The sequence below is a fragment of the Pan paniscus genome, chromosome 10 (genome assembly GCF_029289425.2).
Source record: "Pan paniscus chromosome 10, NHGRI_mPanPan1-v2.0_pri, whole genome shotgun sequence".
NCBI lineage: Eukaryota > Metazoa > Chordata > Mammalia > Primates > Hominidae > Pan > Pan paniscus.
This window is the reverse complement of record NC_073259.2, coordinates 48,428,981-48,451,263: the sequence shown is the minus strand read 5'-3', so window position 1 is coordinate 48,451,263 and position 22,283 is coordinate 48,428,981. Positions and strand designations below refer to the sequence as shown.

The 22,283-nt window shown below is 39.3% G+C and overlaps 1 protein-coding gene across 1 annotated transcript in view; it reads left to right on the top strand.

Moving 5' to 3' along the window:
- The first annotated feature begins 8,130 nt into the window (after positions 1-8,130).
- Positions 8,131-22,283, top strand: part of ARID2 (AT-rich interaction domain 2) — a 181,909-nt gene continuing 167,756 nt past the window's right edge. Inside the window, exons 1-3 of the mRNA XM_003825757.6 lie at positions 8,131-9,018; positions 9,134-9,227; positions 10,315-10,412. Coding sequence (XP_003825805.1) covers positions 8,927-9,018; positions 9,134-9,227; positions 10,315-10,412 — 284 coding nt within the window. The 5' untranslated portion in view covers positions 8,131-8,926. The remainder of the gene's footprint in view (positions 9,019-9,133; positions 9,228-10,314; positions 10,413-22,283) is intronic.

The window sequence follows — 22,283 nt, the reverse complement described above, 5'->3', positions numbered from 1 at the left end:
AGGCATGAGTGGCCCCACCCTACCTCATGCAGATTCTAATTTAAGATAAAATATCACCTGAGAAGTCCCAGACCCTATATTTGAACTCAGTTTTCCGATTACCCTAAAGAAGGGCCTTTTAGCCTTCTCTAATTCTATTTTTATTTTGCTGATTTTCCATCACTTTTACTGATCAATGATTTCTGTTGAAACTTTTATATACTACTCCTTAAATTAGAAACAATTCAGATAAATGTATGGTTTTATGCATATTTGCTTAGCAACTAACTTGATTCTGAAAATTGGATTTTTTTAGCAAGACAGAAAGAATGTTTAGTAGAAAAAGCACTGATTTGGGAGCCAGGAGGCTTAAAGTCTTTATTACACTTTAAGAATGAGCTAAATGTATAACTTAAATCAAGTGTATCGGCTTAATTATTGGAACCTGAGTAAAGCATATGTTTTCTCTCAAATACGCCCTTTCCCTTCAGTTCAGTAGGGAGTGGGCTAAAAAGGAAAATCTGAATGCTAACATATATGTAAAACATGATGGGAAACTACCCTCTCCCACCAAAACAATGCATGGAGTCGTGGGTTTTAAATAACAGTAATTATTCATATGAGACTCTACACCAAAAAGGGCACAGAAGTAATTCATGTATTACTAATACCCATTGAACAACTGGAATATGCACAGATTAGGGCAAAACTAGCATTTTTTTTTTAAAGGTTATGCTACACTGCAGTCTGAAGTAGTATCCTTAAAGTTCAAATTACACATTGGGCCCACAGATAATACACAAAAACTGATTTGGGATAAATTAGCACAATGTATGATCTCTACAAAAGCAAGGTCTGGGCCAACACCTACATACACTCGCTAGAAACTGCAGCAAATATAGGCAGAGCAAGTAAGCACAAAGGAGAACAGGAAGATGGCAGTGTAACCTGGCTACACCATTACAAACATTCTGATGAATGCCATCCATGAACACAAGCACACACTACTACTCACAAAACGGTAATACATTCATATACATCCCCAGGCATTCCCAATTAGTGAATAATTATATTTGAAGCCTACTTTAAATTAATATGGGCTGACCATGGTGACTCACGCCTGTAATCCCAGCACTTTAGAGGGCCAAGACGGGCCAATGGCTTGGGCATGCAGATTGCTTGAGCTCAGGAGTTTAAGACCAGCCTGGGCAGCATAGCAAGACCCCTGTCTCTATAAAAAAATACAAAAATTAGCCAGGTGTGGTAAGGTGCGTGCACCTGTAGTCCTAGCTATTCAGGAGGTGGAGGTGCGAGTGTTGCTTGAGCCTAGGGTGCAGAGGTTGTGAGCCGAGACTGCGCTACTGCACCCCAGCCTAGGCAACAGAGTGAGACTCCGCCTCAAAAATAAATAAATAAATACATTAACTAATGTAATCCCCCATCCATCCATTTTCAATACATGGCAAACCAAAAAAACAGTTACATGCATTTAATCTAAAATTTTCTGTAAGAATATATTGTATGTAGTTCTTTAGAAATAGATTTTTGCTTATTTGCCATAATTTTTTTAATTTGATGAACTGAAGTGGTATTCCTTAACTACAATTTCAAAATGTTTTTCCCTACAGGCCAACAACCCACAAAATAAAATGCTGCACCTGAAGCAATCCTCCAAACTTACTATCTGTCATTAGCAAATAGAGCTTTAACCTTTTGGGCATCACAGGGTCTTTAAGATGCCCGTGTCTGCTGAGAACTTCTCCCCAGAAAAATGCAGTAAACACATTCCGTTTCATAGGGCTCCTGGACTTGTTGAACACCATACATAGGCCACAAGTAGAATATATTGTCCAGCTGGGAATATACTATTATTTCAAAGTCTCTTAGGAATTGGCAGCAAGAAGTGTATGTGCAATGGGTACAAATCCACCCAGGGTTTTGTAGTTGTGATACTACTACTATTTTTGGTGGCCTCAACTTTAATGGAGCAGAAAAACAACTGAGGTTAGCAAATAGCAGCGTAAAGGATGGATTCAGCTCACTGGGAAGAAAAAAAATTCCTGCATACCCTAAAGAAACAGAAGCTTCTTTTCAGTTTCCAGAGAACCAGAAGGACCATCATTTATTTAACTTCTGATTAACTTTGAGTATGATAAGTAGGAAATATCTTTAAATGGGGTTAAAATTAATAGACATTGGAAACAGAAACTACACTCTTATTTAAGCTATCAGTAATCATTAATGGCTAAATGTTATGAGTATTGTTAATAAGAGGGAAATTCAGTTATAAAAATATAGCACAATACTCTAAAAATTTCATCTTTGTTTAAAATACTTGGAGGCAGTGTAGTTAAATGCAAAATATTATGTCAGTTATTTTGTACACCTGAAGGACTGTTCATAAATGTTTCTCATGTACATTATCATGCAAAGATTATTCTAGAATACTTGAGTTCTACATACTACAAATCATGTTAAAGAATCATAGCACCTTTAAAAAATTGTTTACACTGAACTGTTGGATAGAATTTCCCTTAATGTATAGCAATAAGCTTCAACAATTTACAGTGGCTCAGGTTGAATATCTATTTCGATGCTATATATGAAGAGTTTGATATGTTTTCAGAGAAAAGCAAAAGCTAAATAAATTATTATTAAGTCAACACTACTGACTCATGTAGTTATTAAGGAAACTATATATACTTTAATGAAACCTAATTATTACACAGTTTTGCATTTCAGCTTAATTCCTATTTTATTGTTTTGCCAACAAGACTGCCAACTCCTTAAGCATTACAGCTAGTCAAGAATTAAATCTGCATTAAATACAGAATTAATTTGTCTTTGGGGTTTAATTTTTTTTAATTAATAGCAAAGTGCCATGTCAAGAAGAGTCAATGTACCAAAAAATTAAAACAGAAAATCAAAATTCATTAAAACAATTTGTTTGCTCAGTAGTATATTTTTTTTACATTCACTGAACATTCCCTTGCCTTTCCCATAATTAAAAAGTTAATTATTGGAATCATATTTTTTGTAGATCCCAGTTTTCAAACAATGTGATTTAAATGCTTGTTATTAACATTACAACACTTTGAGTAACACTGATCCTAACACTAAAGTGATGCTGTTTTGTACATAATTAAATTTGTTACCATTCTAAACAGAATTTTAAATTTAACTCTGTGGTAAAGACCCTGCTTAAGTATTAAAAGTTAGGAACCCTCCAGTCTGAATATTTTTATAACTTTTTTTGTTTTAAGAGACAGAGCCTCGAACTCCTCGGCTCAAGGGGTCCTCCTGCCTCAGCCTCCTGAGTAGCTGGGACTACAGGTGTGTACCACTGTGCCCAGCTTCATTATAACCTTTTAAAGGTAGCAGTTAAGTTTCTTGAGGGTCAAGTCATTCTCCCTCCCCCCATCTCTTGTCCAAATATTCAAGAAATATTTACTCAGTGATTTAGTAATCTACATTTAGTAAACTTACATTTAGTAAGTTACAAATATATTTATTACTAAATATAGATTACCATTAATAAATAGTTCCTTGGTTTAGTATGTTCTCTTAAAGTTTTCAGAAGCTATTAAATACTATAAACAAAGTATTAAAATACTATAAACTGTGTATAATGAGCACAGTTTTTAGACAACTTTTCAGTGATCAAAACAGATGAAATGAATAAGAATGGACAAATGTAGCAAATTAAACCCATAACAGTTTTAAAAATTCTGGATTAAACAACCCAAACAACTAATGAAATCAACTCCCCGTCAAAAGCACATCTGGGAATGCTTCTCCAAAAAATATTATTGTAATTGACTAAAATTTAATTTTTTAGTTGTCTTATTAAAAAGTCTTTAATTGAAAATTATCACTTAAAAATCAAACTGGATTTAATGTACAAAGCATAATCTCCAATATCTACTGAAAATAAATTTTTTAAAAAATCCCACATTTCTGATTTCTCTTTAAGAGAAAAAAAAATTTAAAAATTCCCCAAAGCTTATCAGACTTTTTGGGCCAAATCATCCAGAAATCTATCTATAAAAGATTCAGAGTATATTCAGGGCATTAAAATTACCCTACTCTGAAGTAGAATAAACTATTTCCTTATCTTTTAAAAGCTTAGTTATCAACACTGCTTAGAATTACCATCAGAGTGTCTGTATTAAGATTACCCTAATCTGCAGTAGAATAAACTATTTCCTCGCCTTTTAAGAGCTTAGTTATCAGTACTCCTTAGAATCACCCTAAGAATGGAAGGGCTTCATCTAGGATTTGATATTGTAATCAAATTTTCAAATAAGACAAATTAGTCCACATAAAAAAGTATAGCAGTAGGTACAGGCAACAGAAGCCATGAACGCATTCTCGAAGCTCGCCAAGGAATTTTTCTCTAAAATCATCTTTAAGGAAATATCAGTTTAACTTCAATAGCCTTGTTTAACGAATCAAACTATTTTTTTAAATCTTAGAGTGACCTAAAATCCCAAAATTTCTCCACTGAGTTGGCATACCAATTCCTCAATTTATTTCAGCTGTTGTAATCATACACCTGATAATGCTTGATTTGAAACTGGGTACAGTTTTTTAAGGTTTAGTTGAATGAGGGAATTTTTAATTTATCACAATTTCCTGACTAATATGAAAACTGATGGTAAGAATGAAAAATTCAAATAAAATAACATAAACCTCTAATTACGGCGTGCAGCGTTTGCAGTTACAAAAGCAACACTACATTTTTCCCATCATAAGCGCTTTGTCATCAAAACAGTAAACTATACAAATTGGATTGCAACAATTTCCACTGTTATTGGTAATTTTTTAATAGGAACACTTTCCATTAATGCTTGAAAACTACGAACTACATTTTATTTTATATCTTGTCAAATTAGTTGGAGAATATCTATTGTAAAGCTGTCAGCACATCTCTAACATTACTTTGCCAGGATCCACCTGCTCTATGCTGCCCACTATAGGAAATGCAATATGGTAATAAAAAATGTAATAGAAGGTTACTTTGGTACAATCTCATAAAAAACATACTCTGACTCTACTTGGATGCTAAATGTGGTGTTTTTTGCAAGAGATACAGACTGATTAGTGGCGATCAAATTTATTAACTTTAAAGGACATCAATAAGAACAGACAGGACCAGAAATTGTATCTTGGTGATCCACATGCCAGGAGTAGCGCGGCAGAGGATGGAGAGTGGAACTTAGCGATTGAGGCGCAGCCTGCAGAAAGCTGCACTTCTGCACTAGAGATTAAATAAGAGGGTCAAAATCAACATAAACTAAACCCTTTTTTAAAAAGTCATGTAAACACAAATGATTGCTGCAACTGGAAAACAACATTGAAAATAAATTATTCGTGTGATGCATATCTATTTCAACAAACCTTTCCTTAAACCTTTAACGTTACTCTTACAAGCAAATACCGTTAATAGCTTACTTCTGTCTTAATTTTTCTAAACACAGGAAAATTGAAATATAAGTAATCTGATAAACATCAAGTTTTACGTTGATGCTTTTGACCACAGGGTATATACAGTGTTAAGAATTTAAATTCTATCCATCAGATATACTTTAGGACTCCATTTTGAAGATAGCCTCTTCTACAGAAAAGAAATTTTTAAAAGTCAATTCTCCAGTTTCTCATCACATCTTAATTTTTTATAAAAGGCTTTTAAACACTAGTATCACTCCAAGTCTTTAGCCTTTGATACTTGCTCTGAAAACACACTATTGTATATGTTTGCGTATGTACACACACACACACACACAAATAACAGTGACTTAAAAGTGGCAACCGCCTCTTGAAAAGTAAAAATATGTCATCCCTCCATTCTGCCCTTAAATGAGAAATAAAGACAATAGATTTGCCCACTGCAGACTGGGATACCAGAAAAGACGTTCTAAGTCTCGCCTGAGACAATATTAACCTGCTATCTTAAGTCCCAACTTGGATGACTTAAATTTCAGTGTACGTGCCTCCGTTCCCACTCTTGCCCCATCAGCTCCATCAGCATCGTCATCCCCGGCTCGGATCCCGGCCGCGACCCGCCAGGGCCGCCGGAGTCCGCGAATACCGCCCGCTCCCGGCAACGAAGCTCCCGGCAACGAAGCTCCCCGGCTCCCGGCCGACCGCGAGTTCCTGGAGCAGTAGCCTCCAAGGTTCCCAAAGCCCACGATTCAGGCGAGCGGTGCCGACCGGGCCGTGGACTGTGGCATTTTAAAACTACAGAATTCTCACTGCACGACTGGCGCGGCCGAGGTGGCCCAGGAGACCCTCCAAGAGATTCTGGTCAGCTGCCGGGAGCGTGGAAGAGCAACCAAAACCATCAAGGCGCCGCGCCAAGTCCCCGGAGCAGTCACCTCAGCTTTCCGTTCTCCCTCTAGTTACAATTACTCCACAGGCTTCTGGCGCTTCCTTCGAGAAAATGAAAAACTAAAAACGCGTAGAGGTGGTAGAAGTCGTTGGCATTTTCCGTTTAATGTGATCCCCCAGGCTCCATCCCTTAAGTGGGGTTTCCAAACTCGAATGCATCCTCAGCAGAGGTTTTCCATGTTGACAGATCTCTCGCCTCCCACAAAATGGGGCCGGGGAGGCGGCCGCGGTCTCCTCTATGGGCGCCGCCATTTTGTGAGGCGGCGGCGGCGCGGCGGCAGGAGCCCGGGGTGTGTATAATGGTTGAATAGAATGACCCCCTCCAGGGAATCCCCGGCACTGACGGTTACGTAAGGGGCTGTGCGCAAGTGCGGCGTTTAGGGAATCCGCACAGCCCGGGCCACGCAGCTCCGAGGCCCACATCTCCACTCCCCCTAAGAGGACCGATGGGGGAAGGGACAGCTGACCGGGTCTTCCTCGCAGCAGCCTCACCCCTAGTCTCCCGCGGCCGCCGAGCTTCTCCACCTCCCCGGGCCGGGTCTCCGCCCCTCACAGGCTTCCGAGACACTCACTGGCCCTGGGTTGTCAGGAACTTCCTAGCCACAACCTTATTCCGACCCCACTTAAGAGACAAACTTTAGTTGGGAAATAAGTCCGTTTCCTAGAGTGAGCACCAGAAGCACGCTGCACTATATTACATAATTTTTCACCTCCAAAGCAATGTTCCCATTGGAACGACTACCTGAAATAACCCATCCAGACCCCTACTACCCTGTGACCTTGGGTTAGGCAGTGACTTTGCCCGTGGTGGCCGTCACTAAAATGGGAATAATAATACGTTTCACGTACTGTAATCTTAATTAACATTTGTAGCAAAGAGCCGGCTCCAACACCCCTCGTAAATGCAAATTTAGGTGGTAGTATTTGTTGAGATGTTTTGACTCATTTAAGCAAAGAGTTTTTTTAACCTTCAAAATATTTTAAACTAGGATTACATTTAAGACATTTGAAAGCAAAGAAAAACGTTTTATTCGATATTTATTTTAAACGCAGCAATCTTGAAGAGACCTTACTATAAAAATGTAACGTTAATTATTATTGTCGAAGTTCGATAGATTGCTTCCCAACCAGTTTAGTTAGTTTGCATAACTTTGCTCATAGAATACTCCAGTTTGATATGTGAAGCCAACCAGCGGCAAGATGAATTAAGAGCATTACTCTATTTCCACAGAACTAGGACAGACAGTTCACATTGTATTTATCGTATAGTTTGCTAAAGTTAGCGTGTGGATAATTCATAGAAAATGTGCTAACCAGGCCCCAAAATACTAGCATACGGCTCATAAAAGCCGATTCCTTTAGATTTTACAAAAACAGAAGGTAACAAATTGACTTTATTCCGATCTGTGAATGTTGCGTAGCGTGAGGAGCTACCCCGGTGAGCTTCCTTTCCCTTCAGAGCGCCACACCGGTTCTGTCGGGCGGGCGGGGACTCCGAGGCGGCCCTTCCAACAGCCGGGCCGGGGACGCGAACATCGCCTCCACCCCTAACCCTGGAACAACCGGTAGTGGCCGTTTCCCCGCACCGCCCCCCTTTCCGCCGGCTTTGTGTGCGTGTGAAATGTGCGGCACATTGCAGACGAACCCTAAGCCCGGCGAGTCGAGTCTATTGTTCCCCGCGAGGATCTGCCGGGGCGGTGTGGAGCCAGGCGCAGTGCCGCGGCCAGCCCTCGGGGGTCGCTGTGTGACACTGGCTGCCAGGCCGTGGCGGCGGCAGAGAGGGAGGCTGGCGGGGAGGGAAGCAGGCGGGCGGCGCGCAGCGGCTCAGCTGCCGCCGGTGCTTCTGCCCGGGGACGCCCTGGCCTCCGCGGCCGAGGCCGCGCGTGAATGTGTGCGAGGGCCCCGCGGAGCCGGGGCCGAAATACACGCTGTCACCGCGCTTTCCACAAACCACCACACAGACCTCCCCCTCCCCACCCCCAGCCCCGCCTGCCCTAGCCCCGCCGCCGCCGCCGCCGCCGCCGCCGAAACTCTTGGGCCTCTGGCCGCCCAGACCCCTCACCATCGGCTCGCCTTGCCCATCGCCCGCTCGCGCGCCCCCGGCAGCAGCACCATGTTGAATCGCGTCCCCGGGCTGAGCTGCCTCAGCCGGCGGCGCTGAGAGGCGGGCGAGAGCCGGGCCACGGGGAGGGAGGGAAGGAAGGGGTGGGGGCCGCGCTCGCCCCGCGGCTTCGCGCGGATCCGGCAGTCGCCTGCCCTTCTAGTTTCGCTCCGATTTCTTTAAACTTTTTTAGAAATTCCCCTCCCTCCTTCCCTCCTCTCCCCCTGGCCTCCTGCTCCCTCCTTCCCCTCCTCCTCCTCCTCCCCCTCCCTCCCTCCCTCCCTGCGCCGCCGCCGCCGCCGCCGCCGCCGCCGCCGCCGCCACCGCCGGCCCATGACTGAGCCCCGCCGCCGCCGGCCGAGGAATGGGCTCCGGGCTCTGGTAGGAAGCGCTGGGAGCGGGGGGCGCTTTTAAAACACCGATCTGGGTTTTTTAAAAACCTCCTTTGAAAAAATAATGGCAAACTCGACGGGGAAGGCGCCTCCGGACGAGCGGAGAAAGGGACTCGCTTTCCTGGACGAGCTGCGGCAGTTCCACCACAGCAGAGGGTGAGAGCAGAACCGGGGGGGCAGCGCCGGGGCGAGCCGGGGCGAACGGGGCTCTCCCGCCCGGGCCGGGCACGGGGTCCCGGCTGACAAGTGCGGGGCTTTCTCTCTCCCGCAGGTCGCCTTTTAAAAAAATCCCTGCGGTGGGTGGGAAGGAGCTGGATCTTCACGGTCTCTACACCAGAGTCACTACTTTAGGCGGATTCGCGAAGGTGAGTGGAAGTTTTAATTTGTATTTCCCTCTCGCTGGCCTCCTCCAAAAAGTCTCCTTTGACCCCGGAGTGGGCGCTTGGGGCTGGGGGGGTGGCCCGCGGGGGCAAAAGGCGTTCTTTTCGCTCCCAGCCGGTGGCACGGAGGCGGACGGCGGCGGGGCTGTTTTTGGCCTGGTGGCTCGCGTGCGCGCGGCGGGCGCGGGGCTCCGGCGGGCGGGCGGCCCGGCGCCGGCTCGCGCCCTGCCCGGTGCCCGGTCGGGCCGGCGGGGTCTGAGCGCCGCGGCGGGGAGTGCGGGCGTGCGGGGCGCCAGCCTGAGCCCCGCGCCCGCCCCGCTCCCGCGCCGCCCGCCCGCTCGCTCGCGAGTCAGCTCTGCCGCCGCTGCCGCTCTAGCACAGGCGGAGACACAGAGACACACAGACTCTGAGAGCAGTTTTCGTGCAACTCAAAATTAGCGCGGGCAGGTTTAACATCGATAATCGGCTGCGAAATGATCCCGGCAGCCGGGGGCACAGCCTCGGCCCCGTCGCCCTCGGTTTATACAGCTAACAAAAGAAACCAGGACCTGTCTCCAAATAGCCATCTTAGGCTTCAAGGCTAGGCAGAAGCTGTAGGCCTCAAAGAAGGGCCTATGGAGATGGATAGATCTGGGAGAGGGATCGGAATCGGCCCCAGCCCCGGCCCCCCCACCAACCCGCGGACGTCGCTGTCCGGAACTGTATTGATCCTTTTGAACTTTTTTTTTTTTTTTTTTTTTTTTTTTTTTAGTGTAAACGGACCGCGTTGAGATTTAAAAGGGGGCGACAGAGGGACTTGCGATTGGTTATTGTCCGGGCTTCAAAAACAAAACAAACCCACCAAACCCCCCCCCACCCCCAAACAAAACAAGTGGTATTAAATACAGGGCTCTCTGGTGAAAACACAGTGATTCAAGAAGCCCTTGCTTAGTAACTCTTACCGATCGATCCGAAACACCCACTGATGCCTTAGGTATCTACAGATCTCTGTAGAATGGGTATTTATTTCATAGTTAGGTTAAGATTTTCTTAGATTGTTCACGTTCAGACAACTGTGCCTGTGTTTTACCAGGTTTCTGAGAAGAATCAGTGGGGAGAAATTGTTGAAGAGTTCAACTTTCCCAGAAGTTGTTCTAACGCTGCCTTTGCTTTAAAACAGTATTACTTGCGGTGAGTAGTAGTGACTTTTCCATAGTATTTGGAAATAAGGGACTTATGGAGAGATTTGTTTTTAGCAAAAACAAAAGCAAACCTTGCACACCAAACAGTTCTTAAGCTCTTGTTCATTTCAGACTGAGACACATTTAATATAAATAAAGTGAGATTGTAGGAAGGTGAAAGTCTTCCTCACCAATTTCAGGATCGTTTACATTTTTCATACAAAATCGTTACAGGTGACACCCCAGCCCCAATCTTGGTAAACATTGTTTTGTGACATTGTTATTGATCGCTTGATACCCACTGAGGGGCAGAAAGGTGATGCTTAGTAAAAGACTTAGATAGTTAAGGAAACTTTGTAACCTTTGGGAAAATTTTTTTCTTTGTTTTGGAAACTCCTTTAGTTTAAAAAATTCTGGCTTTAAGAATTTTTTTTTTTTAATGAAACTTCTTGTTTGGAACAGTGTCATTGAATAGGTTTTTCAGTAGAATATTCCTACATGGCATAACATGTTGGTGACTTAGGTGACCAGGATTGTTTTGATAATTACTTTTTGTTGAATTTCCAGTGACTTAAAAACGTTCGAAAGGATTATTATATCTTTAGGAAAATGGGGATACTATGAAATGGGATACTATAATCTGGATTTTCTTTCATTCTCCCTCTTCTTTTTTGACTGCTTATTCGGCAAAGTTTAATTTCTTATTCACTTGGTATGTGATACAGTCTAGATGATATATTTTGTGATTTAGCGTTTTTTTTTTTGCCTCTAGTTTTTCTTCTAGGAATACTTTCATATTGTAATTTATCATGAGGCTGTGTTTTATTTTTAAAGTACTTATCTTAGAGGATCCTAAGTTAGTTGGTGTTATTAAAAACTAAAATGATATTCTTTGTATTTATTGCTTTTTAATAGTGATATTACAGGCCTTTTTTTGTAAGGTGGCTTCTGCATAATTTAAGTTTTGCATTTATTATTGCTTCAGATGCACTCAGTTATTGTGTATTACGTTCAGCATTCTGAAATAGGAAATGCAGTAATCGCACAGGTGTACTTTCTATTGGCTATCTTAGATTGACTTCAGGCTTGAAGCTGGAGTTCGCAGAACTTTGTGGAGTAGTTATTGAGTTACACAGGAAGTCTAGAAAATATTAAATATGGTTGTCATCTATTGTGTGTGTGTGATGGCATTTGTGTCAGAGTACATTTTAAATTAAAGGGCTAAATCAAAAAGCAAAATTAACCTCCAAAACTGTTGAGTTAGTAGTGGGGTGAGAAACAAGAGAGTTTTATATTCATCGTGACATTCATTTGCTCATTTCTATTTATGATATTGAGAGGAACATGTTAATACATATTCTGGTTTTATGTTTTTATCAGTTTAAAGCATTTGAATTTTGGACTGTTTGAAATACATATTTTTGAAGTTTTGCTTCATATTTGTTAGATTGATTGACTTAAATTTTATAACCAGAAAGTACTATAGAATATACATGATTCATGAGATGTATATTTTTCTGAAGAGTTTACATTCATACTAATAGTTTTAGCATAATCAAATTAATATCTAGGCTTCCAATTTTTTTTAACAAATTTAATTATAAATATCATTTTTCCAGTTGTCATTTTTATCTTGGGAGGATATCATTAATTATAGGTACTGTTTTTAACTATATAGTTTCAACATTGTAAGTATTTACATGGTCTTCAGATCAAATTGGGCTTTTTGCTCTTATTAGAAGCTGCTTTTTGAACTATGTCCTTAGTTAAACTTGTTTTTCCTCCATATGTCACTCTCTAGGTTTGTTTTTGCAGGGTTGTAGCTAGGCTACTAGGAAAAAAGTTGAAGCATTTGTTTTGGAAAATAAAACCATGTGAAGATTTGCATGGCTTGTAAAGAAATAGAAAAGAAATATGCTGGTCAAAACTTAGGTACTACCAACCTTGAAAGAATTTTTTTCTGGTGGTCTAATATTGCACAGTAAGAGGATATATATGATGCTAGCTTTTACACCTTCCTCTGAAAAATCTTAATTGGCAGACAAGATGCCAAGTAACAGCAATTCTATTACCTACCCATAAGATTGGCTCTTCATAGTAAGAAATAGTAATCGAGTGACTTGATAAGTTACCTCTTTGCCACGTCAGATTGAATATCATCATTACTGATGAGCAGATAATGCAGTGTGTTTTTTAAATTACAAGTGGAATAATTTTTTAATATGAACTGCTTTTTCATTTGACCTATTGTAAGACTGTCATTATATGTGTTATTCCTCCTTTACAAGTTTAATATTTGCTCACATTCCCCTGTAAGTTTGCTATTAATTGGATGGTTGGCTGTTAGCCTAGTGTTTTATGATATATCTTCATAATATTACAGATAATTTAAATTAGGAAGAGCAAGCTAGTATGCTGGCCATGTATATTTTAATAGTGTTTTGTTATTTTTGATACAAATATTGACAGTCATTAAATATAGACTTGAGTATTAATGGTCTGCCAGACATTAACTTAATTTTCTCAAATATACATTTATTCAGTTATAGCTTGTCTACAAAAATTTCTTAGAGTCTAAAATTGAAAATGCAATTGATTATTTTAACATTGGCATTTAATTTTTACAAATATAAGTGCCTGCCTGTATCAAAGTATCTCACCTACTCCAGAAATATATACACCTACTGTGTACCCACAAAAATTAAAAATTAAAAAAAAGTAAAGTGCTTACAGATAATGTGTAAAAGCAGTCTATTTAAAAATTGGAGGCCAGGTGCGGTGGCTCACACCTGTAATCTCAGCACTTTGGGAGGCCGAGGCAGACGGATTACCTGAGGTCAGGAGTTTGAGACCAGCCTGGCCAACATGGTGAAACCCCGTGTCTACCAAAAATAGAAAAATTAGCCTGGCATGGTGGCTCATGCCTGTAATCCCAGCTACTTGGGAGGCTGATGCAGGAGAATTGCTTGAGCCCGGGAGACGGAGGTTGCAGTGAGCGGAGATCGTGCTACTGCACTCTAGCCTAGCCGACAGAGCGAGACTCTTTCTCAAAAAAATAAAATAAAATAAATAAATTAAAAATTGGATACTAATCATCTGTGATGTTTATGCACTTTATTTTCATGTAGTTCCTTTTCTTGGCATGTACATCTCAATGTGTTCCACCAATGTTTATTATTAGGATATTCCTATAGTATGAAAGGATAAGGTATAGTTTCCCACATTTTGTAGATGGAGATATTAAAGTGCAAAAAAAAAAAATTAAATGGCTTAGGGAACATTTCATTAATTGGACCAAAATGTTGTGTTCATGACATGTGTTCAATAATATTTGGAAATTACTTATGGTCAAATTTATGCCCAAGTATCTCTTTGCCTAATGTGTTCCATATTTACTTGGTGGATTTTAATTTTTTGTTCTGTTTTGTTGTTGAAATTGGGGGACAGTTTGCTGGTCTTATCTGGGTTAAGAATTTGAAGTTTTGGTATGAAGATTTTGGTAAATATTTCAAATATTTTAAAATTTTGTTTTTGCTTACTGATGCCAGTATTACAGCTATAGTCAAGGTTAACTTGATGTTTCCTTTATAAAACTTGATTTTTTGGAAAGGGGGTGAAATATCTTGGACATTAAAAATTTATTGTACAAAACTATATGTTACTAGTTTTCTGGCACTGAAATATTCATTTCTATTTATATGTACCTACCTTTAGAATAGTCAGAAACTTAATTGTAGAGTTATGTTTACCATAGTACATTTTCAATCGCATTGTGAATTTATTGTATTTTTTTTTTTCTTGGTGGGTAAAGCTCTTTCTTAAATTACACCATTTGAGGGAGTTTACATTTGTTAGTTAAATTGAATGAATACACTCATGTGTTCTCTAGTTAGTGTCCACCATATAGATCAATTCTTTTAAGAGAAAGCCTTAGGTATATAAGCACTGAGTTTGTAAATTGCTAAACGGAACTGAATAAACTGATTGCCCTTCTTATTCAAGGAAGGAAAATAAAAGTATATGGAGATTGGAAGACAAATATATCAATAAGTTATTCATGCATGTATTTCAAATTTAACTTTATAAACTGTATCTTGTGTGTGTGTGTGTGTGTGTGTGTGTAGACAGGGGTCTTGCTTTGTTGCCCATGCTTGTCTTGAATGCCTGGCTTCAAGGTATCCTCCCGCCTCAGCCTTCCAAAGTGCTGGGATACAAAAGTGAGCCACTGTGCCTCAGCCTTCCAAAGCGCTGGGATACAAAAGTGAGCCACTGAGCCTGGCAGTGTATCCATTTTAAAAAACAAAAAACCTGATTTTGATATTTTCTGATATTCTGTTACGTTTTTAAAGGACATGCAGACTTGTTGAAAGGAAGAGCAGAAAGTGGAGAAAGTTGAAAGACTTATCAAAGCTCAGCTAGGTTAGTGTTATGTCTTAGAATCCATGTTTTTAGAGCTTAAATTGCCCAAAGTAGAAATAAATTGAGTTCTTTCTAAGACAGATAGTTTTCACTGAGGTTACAAATTTTCCTGAGGATACAAAATGAGAACATTATAATTCCCAAAAATGTTTATATGCTTTTTTTTTGCAGTTAAATTTTCTACCTTAGCTGTTAACTAAAAATGTCCCTGAATAGAAGCACTCTTTCATAATCCTATTTCTGCTTTGTTGTGGATTCAGTATTTTCATAGTTGATTGTGTGAAATCTATAATGTCTTTGATAGACAAGTATATTGCGGCCGGGCGTGGTGGCTCACGCCCTGTAATCCCAACACTTTGGGAGGCCAAGGCAGGCGAATCACGAGGTCAGGAGATCAAGACCAGTCTGGCTAACACAGTGAAACCCCGTCTCTACTAAAAATACAAAAAATTAGCTGGGCGTGGTGGCATGCACCTGTAGTCCCAGCTACTCGGGAGGCTGAGGCAGGAGAATCACTTGAACTCGGGAGGCGGAGCTTGCAGTGAGCCGAGATCGTGCCACTACACTCCAGCCTGGGTGACAGAGCGAGACTCCGTCTGAAAAAAAAAAAAAAAAAGTATATTGCTACTAGATATTTTATATTCTCAAACTGAATGAAATTAGAAGTTGGAAAGGAAGGAAAAACACAGTTTTAACTGCATTTCATTAGTCAGTGAGCAGGTACTTAATATATATTTTTAGGTAAAGTATTTAAAAGTTTTAATTATATTGTGAAGGTGCTTATTGGGTGTTTTCCAGACCTACTAAAGTTTAATGGTAAAAATGGATTTTGTCTGAATTGGGAAGGACATAGAGGATAAATGGAGCAGACAGATGGGGTTGAGGGGATTCTCCTTTTGCTGCTTTGATCACCACAGTCTTTGGTATTCAGGGCCAACTAGAGTTTGTGCTCTAGAAACACTAGTTTTCCAGAAATGTTAATATATTTCCATGAAAAGAAGACGAAATGAACTTGAGCAAAAGGCTAAACTTGGGTTACTTTATTGCGGGACTTCTTAGAGACTTTATTTTGCTAATGTGTATTGTGGATCTCTAGACATTTTGGGGAAACATTACTACTTCTCTTCCCTTCCCCATAGTAAATAGTGTTTCACCAGTGTTTCACCCCACAGTAAATAGTGTAACACCATCGCCAAAACTGCAATTACTTGTGCACCAACCTAAGAGATGCACAACTATACATTTTCTACTGTTTAAACTATAATGTGATAAAAGAAATAACAAATTTTTTTCTGTTTTAAAACATAAATTTCACTTGTGCTTGGATACTTTCTGTGTATTCATTATGTTGTGAATTGGTAATTCATTTGACTAAATACATTGCAATAAACTATTGCTGGAATGGAAATCTCTTAGTGATGTCCAGGAATAGCTATCACGTTCTGAATTGTTGACCAAAAATGATAGACCCATATTCCATGAATATCTAAGTCAGTGTTTACAGGGCTTCACTCCCATCTTACTGCCATAGAAATTTTTGGTGGAACCCCAGGGAGAATGTGCTGGTTTTGATGTTTTGGCTGCTGCCTTCCCTCTCCCCCCGCCCTTTTTTTCCCCATTATACCATTGATTTGGAGTAAAGGGGTCAATTTGTTCTTTAGACTGTCTTAAATTCTGGCTTTGATTGCTTTCTTTTGGTGTCAATTAACTTGTTCCTCTATCCCTCATACATATTTGCTGAAAAGTGATAGATCTAAAGGTTAATAATATTCAGATTTAATATTTTAGGCATACTTAATAGGTAGTGCTGTGCTTTTCATCATATCATGAGGCATATAATGTTTAGTTGTCCCCTTTTAGTGATGCTAAGATTGAACAGTGGTTTTAGGTATTAATAATTTGATTAATATGTATTTCCAAAAAGTGCGCCAGGTGATTCTTAAGTACACTGAAGTTTGAGAACAGTTGATCTAAGTATTGTAATGAAACCAATTTAGTTGCTGAGATGACTAGTTTAACATGGCATGAACATATTGGTCAGGGTTACATCCAGAACAAAACCTCTAGGTGACATCTGGTCTAGGGGCACCTGCTCAAGCTGCACCTGTCATCTCTGACCACAGCTTGGACACACCTTATACTTTGTCTCTGGACTCTAGAGAAGGTAACAAGGGCTCTACTTTAGTTAAGGGAAAAAAAGAGTAAATGAACTACCAAATTCTAACTTATCCTAAGTGTGTTTATGTAATTTGGATTAAAAAAATTAATTAAAAATAAGTGTTCCTCACTTATTCCTAATTGGAGAACTTTCTTTATATATATGCATGGTTTTTTTTTCTCATAGAACTTTACTATATTCTTTCCAAAAGGAGTACCATTTGTTTTACTGAATTTACTGGATGCTTGTTTGTGAAAATTTTGTTGGTCTGTCCTGGTATTTCGTAGTAGAGTTAACATGTATAAATTCCTGTGAAAGTAATAATACTAACAATAACCTGTTTTGTTTAATGTCCACCAGCTTTGTTTTTCAAAACATTTTCATATGGGAGATTTTATTTATTTATTTTTATTTATTTTTGAGACGGAGTTGCTCTTTGTCACTCAGGCTGGAGTGCAGTGGCATGATCTTGGCTCACTGCAACCTTCACCTCCTGGGTTCCAGTGATTCTCCTGCCTCAGTCTCCCAGGTAGCTGGAATTACAGGCGTGTGCCACCATACCCGGCTAATTTTTGTATTTTAGTAGAGATGGGGTTTCAGTTGGCCAAGCTGGTCTACAAACTCCTGATCTCAGGTGATCCACCCGTCTTGACCTCCCAAAGTGTTGGGATTACAGGCATGAGCCACTGCACCCGGCTGGCCGGAGATTTTATTTTTATCATTTCAAATTTGAGAAGTAATTGTGTTATTTAATCTTAGAAAAAATAACAACTAGGAAAAATATTCTTTCTTTTTTTATGTATAAAAGCAAGGGAAAAAATTCTTTATGCCACCCAAACTTTTTTCTTCCTGGGGCATATGGGCTACTTTTTTTTTTTTTTTTTTTTTTTTAAGGCTTTAGGTTATATCCAACTCCCAGCCTTAAGTGTCAGCCACGTTTGCTAGTCAGGAAAGGATATTTTACATATTTTCAGACCCTACTTTCCCTGCTTCACCTTCCCATTCCCTTCCCTGCTGATAGACCTGCTGTACATTTTACAGAGTGTTGTCTTTTTTTTTCTTTTTGAGACAGTTTCGCTCTTGTTACCCAGGCTAGAGTGCAGTGGTGTGATCTTGGCTCACTGCAGCCTCCACCTCTTGGGTTCAAGTGATTCTCCTGCCTCAGCCTCCCAAGTAGCTGGGATTATAGGTGCCCGCCACCATGCCCAGCTAATTATTTTGTTTTTTTGCTTTTTTAGTAGAAATGGGGTTTCACCATGTTGGCCAGGCTGGTCTCAAACTCCTGACCTCAGGTGATTCACCTGCTTTGGCCTCCCAAAGTGCTGAGATTACAGGCGTGAGCCACTGTGCCCGGCCAGAGCATTGTCTTATAGATAATCCTACATTATCCATAGTTGCTATTCATCTTATGCAGGTATATTCCATGTTCCAGGTGTGCTTGGCTTTTATTTGTATCAGTAAATAATTTTTAAAACTACCATATAATTGGGATAAAATAGAAAGTTACTTTTTATGAAGAATTCAAATAAGGTTGTGTAATCTATTGTTTGGATAAACATCTTATTGTAAAATATGGCCAGGTTCCATAATTCTGGTCTTTCTGAGTTCTTACTGTCATACTTGATAAGTATTTATGTATAGTGCCCAGTAGTCAATTGCTGTGTGCACAAAGATGATCTTTATTAAATAATACGTATCTTTCATGGTGAAGTGTTTTTGGGTGAAATTTTATTCTGTCTCTATGCTAGCCCAGCGATTAATTTTAAATAAATAAAATGTTAATATAAACATACATGAGATCAGTGGGAACATTCTTCTATTACAATAGGTCAAGGAAGAGACCATAGCTAGGGCCCTGTCCAGAAAATACCTAATTTGTAATATTTTAAAAATGGGATGAATTTAACTTTTTCAGTAGTAAGGCTCAGGTTGATCACACTTTCCATAATGGTTCATAGATTAAGTGAATTTGCAATACGCTTGAGCTCAGATCAGACCACATAGAACTTCATAAACAGTAGTTAGTGGCTTAGAGTAACTTGTACCTCCCAGTGTGCTTGCAAATAATAGGTAGCCTATCAAGAGTTCTTAAGTGGTTTGGTATAATTTTTAGTTTACACCATTAAAGAGTCAAACTTTTGAATTTCTGAGTTGTCTTTTTAGGTAGCCTCATATTGCAATGTAGTAATTCAATCTAGTAGTAAAAAAGTATGTGATTTTTGATATAGTCCAGTTGAGAGAGAAATGGTGAATCCATTATTTTCTTCTTTTTTTGCCATGTTTTTCCTTTTCAAAATTGTTAAATTTCTTTTGCTATCTATATGTGAACTTTTGCTTACACTTTCTGTAGATCAACCAATTAATTGTTTTGCCACATTTGGTTTATATTTTTCTTTTTATATGTGATGGTGTGCACACTCATACACACACTATCACATATAAAAAGAAAAATATAAAGCAAATGTGGCAAGTGTGTGTGTGTGTTTATATACACATACACACATTATCACTGTCATTTTATTCATTGGATATTATTACAGTATAATGTCTTTTATTTATATGTGTTATGACCTAAGAGTAAAATCATTCGCTAATGTAACAATGGACAGTTATTACATTCAGAAACCTTAACATGGATAAAATTGTATTCTCTATTATGTAGACCTTAAATCAAATTTTAACAATTGTCCCAAAGATGCCTTTTATAGCAATCATATCCCCCAACCCCATTCATTATCTTGTATTGCATGTAGTTATCATATCTGTAGTTCTTCAGCCTTTTTGTGTCTTTTGTGATGTTACATTTTGAACTATACAGGCCAGAAGTACTATAAAGTTTGGAGTTGTCTAATATTTTTTCAGGATTTAAGTTAGGCATTTTTGGCAAGAGACATGTCATGTCACTTTGTCTCATTATTGCTGAGATTAAGGTGGTATCCTCCTGATTTCTCCACTGTAAAGTTACCATTTTCTCTTTTTGAATTAATAAGTATTCTGTAGCGACATACCTTGAGACCATGAAACTATCTTGCTTACCATCAAACTTTTACCCAGTAGTTTTAACATCCACTGATGGTTTGGGCTTGAATCAGTTATTAATATGATACTTGCATTTATTTGTGCTTGAATCAGTTATTAATATGATACAAGCATTTTATGATGCTTGTTTTCTAACTCTATCATTTCTTTTACATTTATTTGTTTTTGAGACTGGGTCTCACTCTGTCTCAAAACACCCAGGCTGGAGTACAGTGACACAAATCATGGCTCATTGCAGCCTTGACCTTCCAGCTCAAGCCATCCTCCCACCACAGCCTCCCAAGTACCTGGGACTACAGGCGCATGCCACCCTGCCCAGCTAGTTTTTTGTAGTTTTATAGAGATAGGGTTGTGCCATTTTGCTCAGGCTGGTCTCAAACTTCTGGGCTTAAGCAATCCATTTGCATTGGCCTCCAAAGTGTTAGGATTACAGGCATGAGCCACTGCTCCTGGCTCCTTTTACATTTCTCCTTTTACATATGGAACATATTTTCATTCTTATTTATTTATTAGTTAGGTTTTTATGTTATGCAATGGTTAAAATCTATCATTGTTATGCATTTTACTGCTTAGATTTGGCCAGTGAGAGCCCTTTTAAGCTGGCTCCTTTATCTTTTTAACATGTGTCTATTATTCTTGAGCCCTTCCTTTTTGACAAAATAAGATCTTCCAGGGTCTACTTGTATTTTGCCTACCCAGCTCTAGAATCATCTATTTCTCTGAAAATCCTGGTTCCATTTAATGCGGAATGGTATATAGAAACCAAGATCGAGGTGATAGGTGTGCTCATTGCTACTGGGTTATTTTTTCTTCTAGGGCCTTTTAGAGAACAGAGCTGGGGAAAAAATTATTTTGTCTGTAAATACATTTATTTTGAAAATCAGGAGGCTATGCTGATACTTCTAATTGCACTCCATACTAGCTAGTTCTTTTCCTTCTTCCATTCCGTGTATCTCCCTTAACCTTCGGTAAGAATCCTAGTTCTCTACAATAGTATATATGTTCATCTTCTCAGTTCTGCAGTACATATAGAATACTTCCAGAAGTGTTATCCCACAACAAACAACAAACCTACCAAGTAGCTACAGATTTGTTTGAAGTTCTTTTTGTGTTTAGACTGAAGATGTATTGTTAAAAGTACAGACATGCACTGCATAAAGTGTTTTGGTAAATGATGGACTGCATATATGACTGTGTTTTCATAAGAATATAATATTTTATTTTTACTGTACCTTTTCTGTGTTTAGATATGTTTAGATACACAAATATTTAGCATTGTATTATACTTGCTTGCAGTATTTGGTACAGTAACATGCTGTATAGGTATGTAGCTTAGAGCAATGGGCTGTGCCTTATAGCCTAGGTATGTAGTAGACTATATACCATCTAGGTTTGTGTAAGTGCATTTTGTGATGTTTGTTGAATTATGAAATTCAACAAATTTTATTTATGAATATGTAAAACACGTAAGATTAAGATTAAGCCTAGTTTCCCTTCCTAAAATAAAGCTCATTAAAAATATATATTTTGCCTTTTTTCACTTCATATATCTTGAAAAATCACTAAGTTCATAGAATCCCATTATTATTTTTTTAACAGCTGCATAATGTTCCATCGTGTAGCTATATCCTAGTTTATTCAACCAGTTCCCTACATAATGGCACTTAGATTGTTTCCAGTGTTACTGTAGTAAATAATGTCATGTGAATAATCTGTAAATCTTAGTAACTTTATGCAAACCTATTTTCAGATTGTTGCAGCTGTGTCTTTAGAGCTAATTACTAAAGTGGGGATTGAAGCGGCAATCAAAGAATAAATGCACATGTAGTTTTGTTAAATATTGCCAGATTCCCTTTGTAGGAGAGAACTTTTTGCATTTCTACCAACAGTATATGAAAATACCTGTTTTCCACAACTTTGCTCTGTTGTCTGGCTTGTTAAATTTCTCTAATATAGGGGATTAAGAAATGGTATCTCACCATATTTTAATTATTGAGACATTACAGCATGTTTGTTTGTTTTTTAAAGAGATTGAGTTGGCTGGGCATGGTGGCTCATGCCTGTAATCCCAGCACTTTGGAAGGCCGAGGTGGGTGGATCACGAGGTCAGGAGCTCGAGACCAGCCTGGCCGAGATAGTGAAACCCCATCTCTACTAGAAAAAAAAAAAAACATACAAAAATTAGCCAGGTGCTGTGGTGGGTGCCTGTAATCCCAGCTACTCGGGAGGCTGAAGCAGGAGAAAGGCTTGAACCCAGGAGGTGGA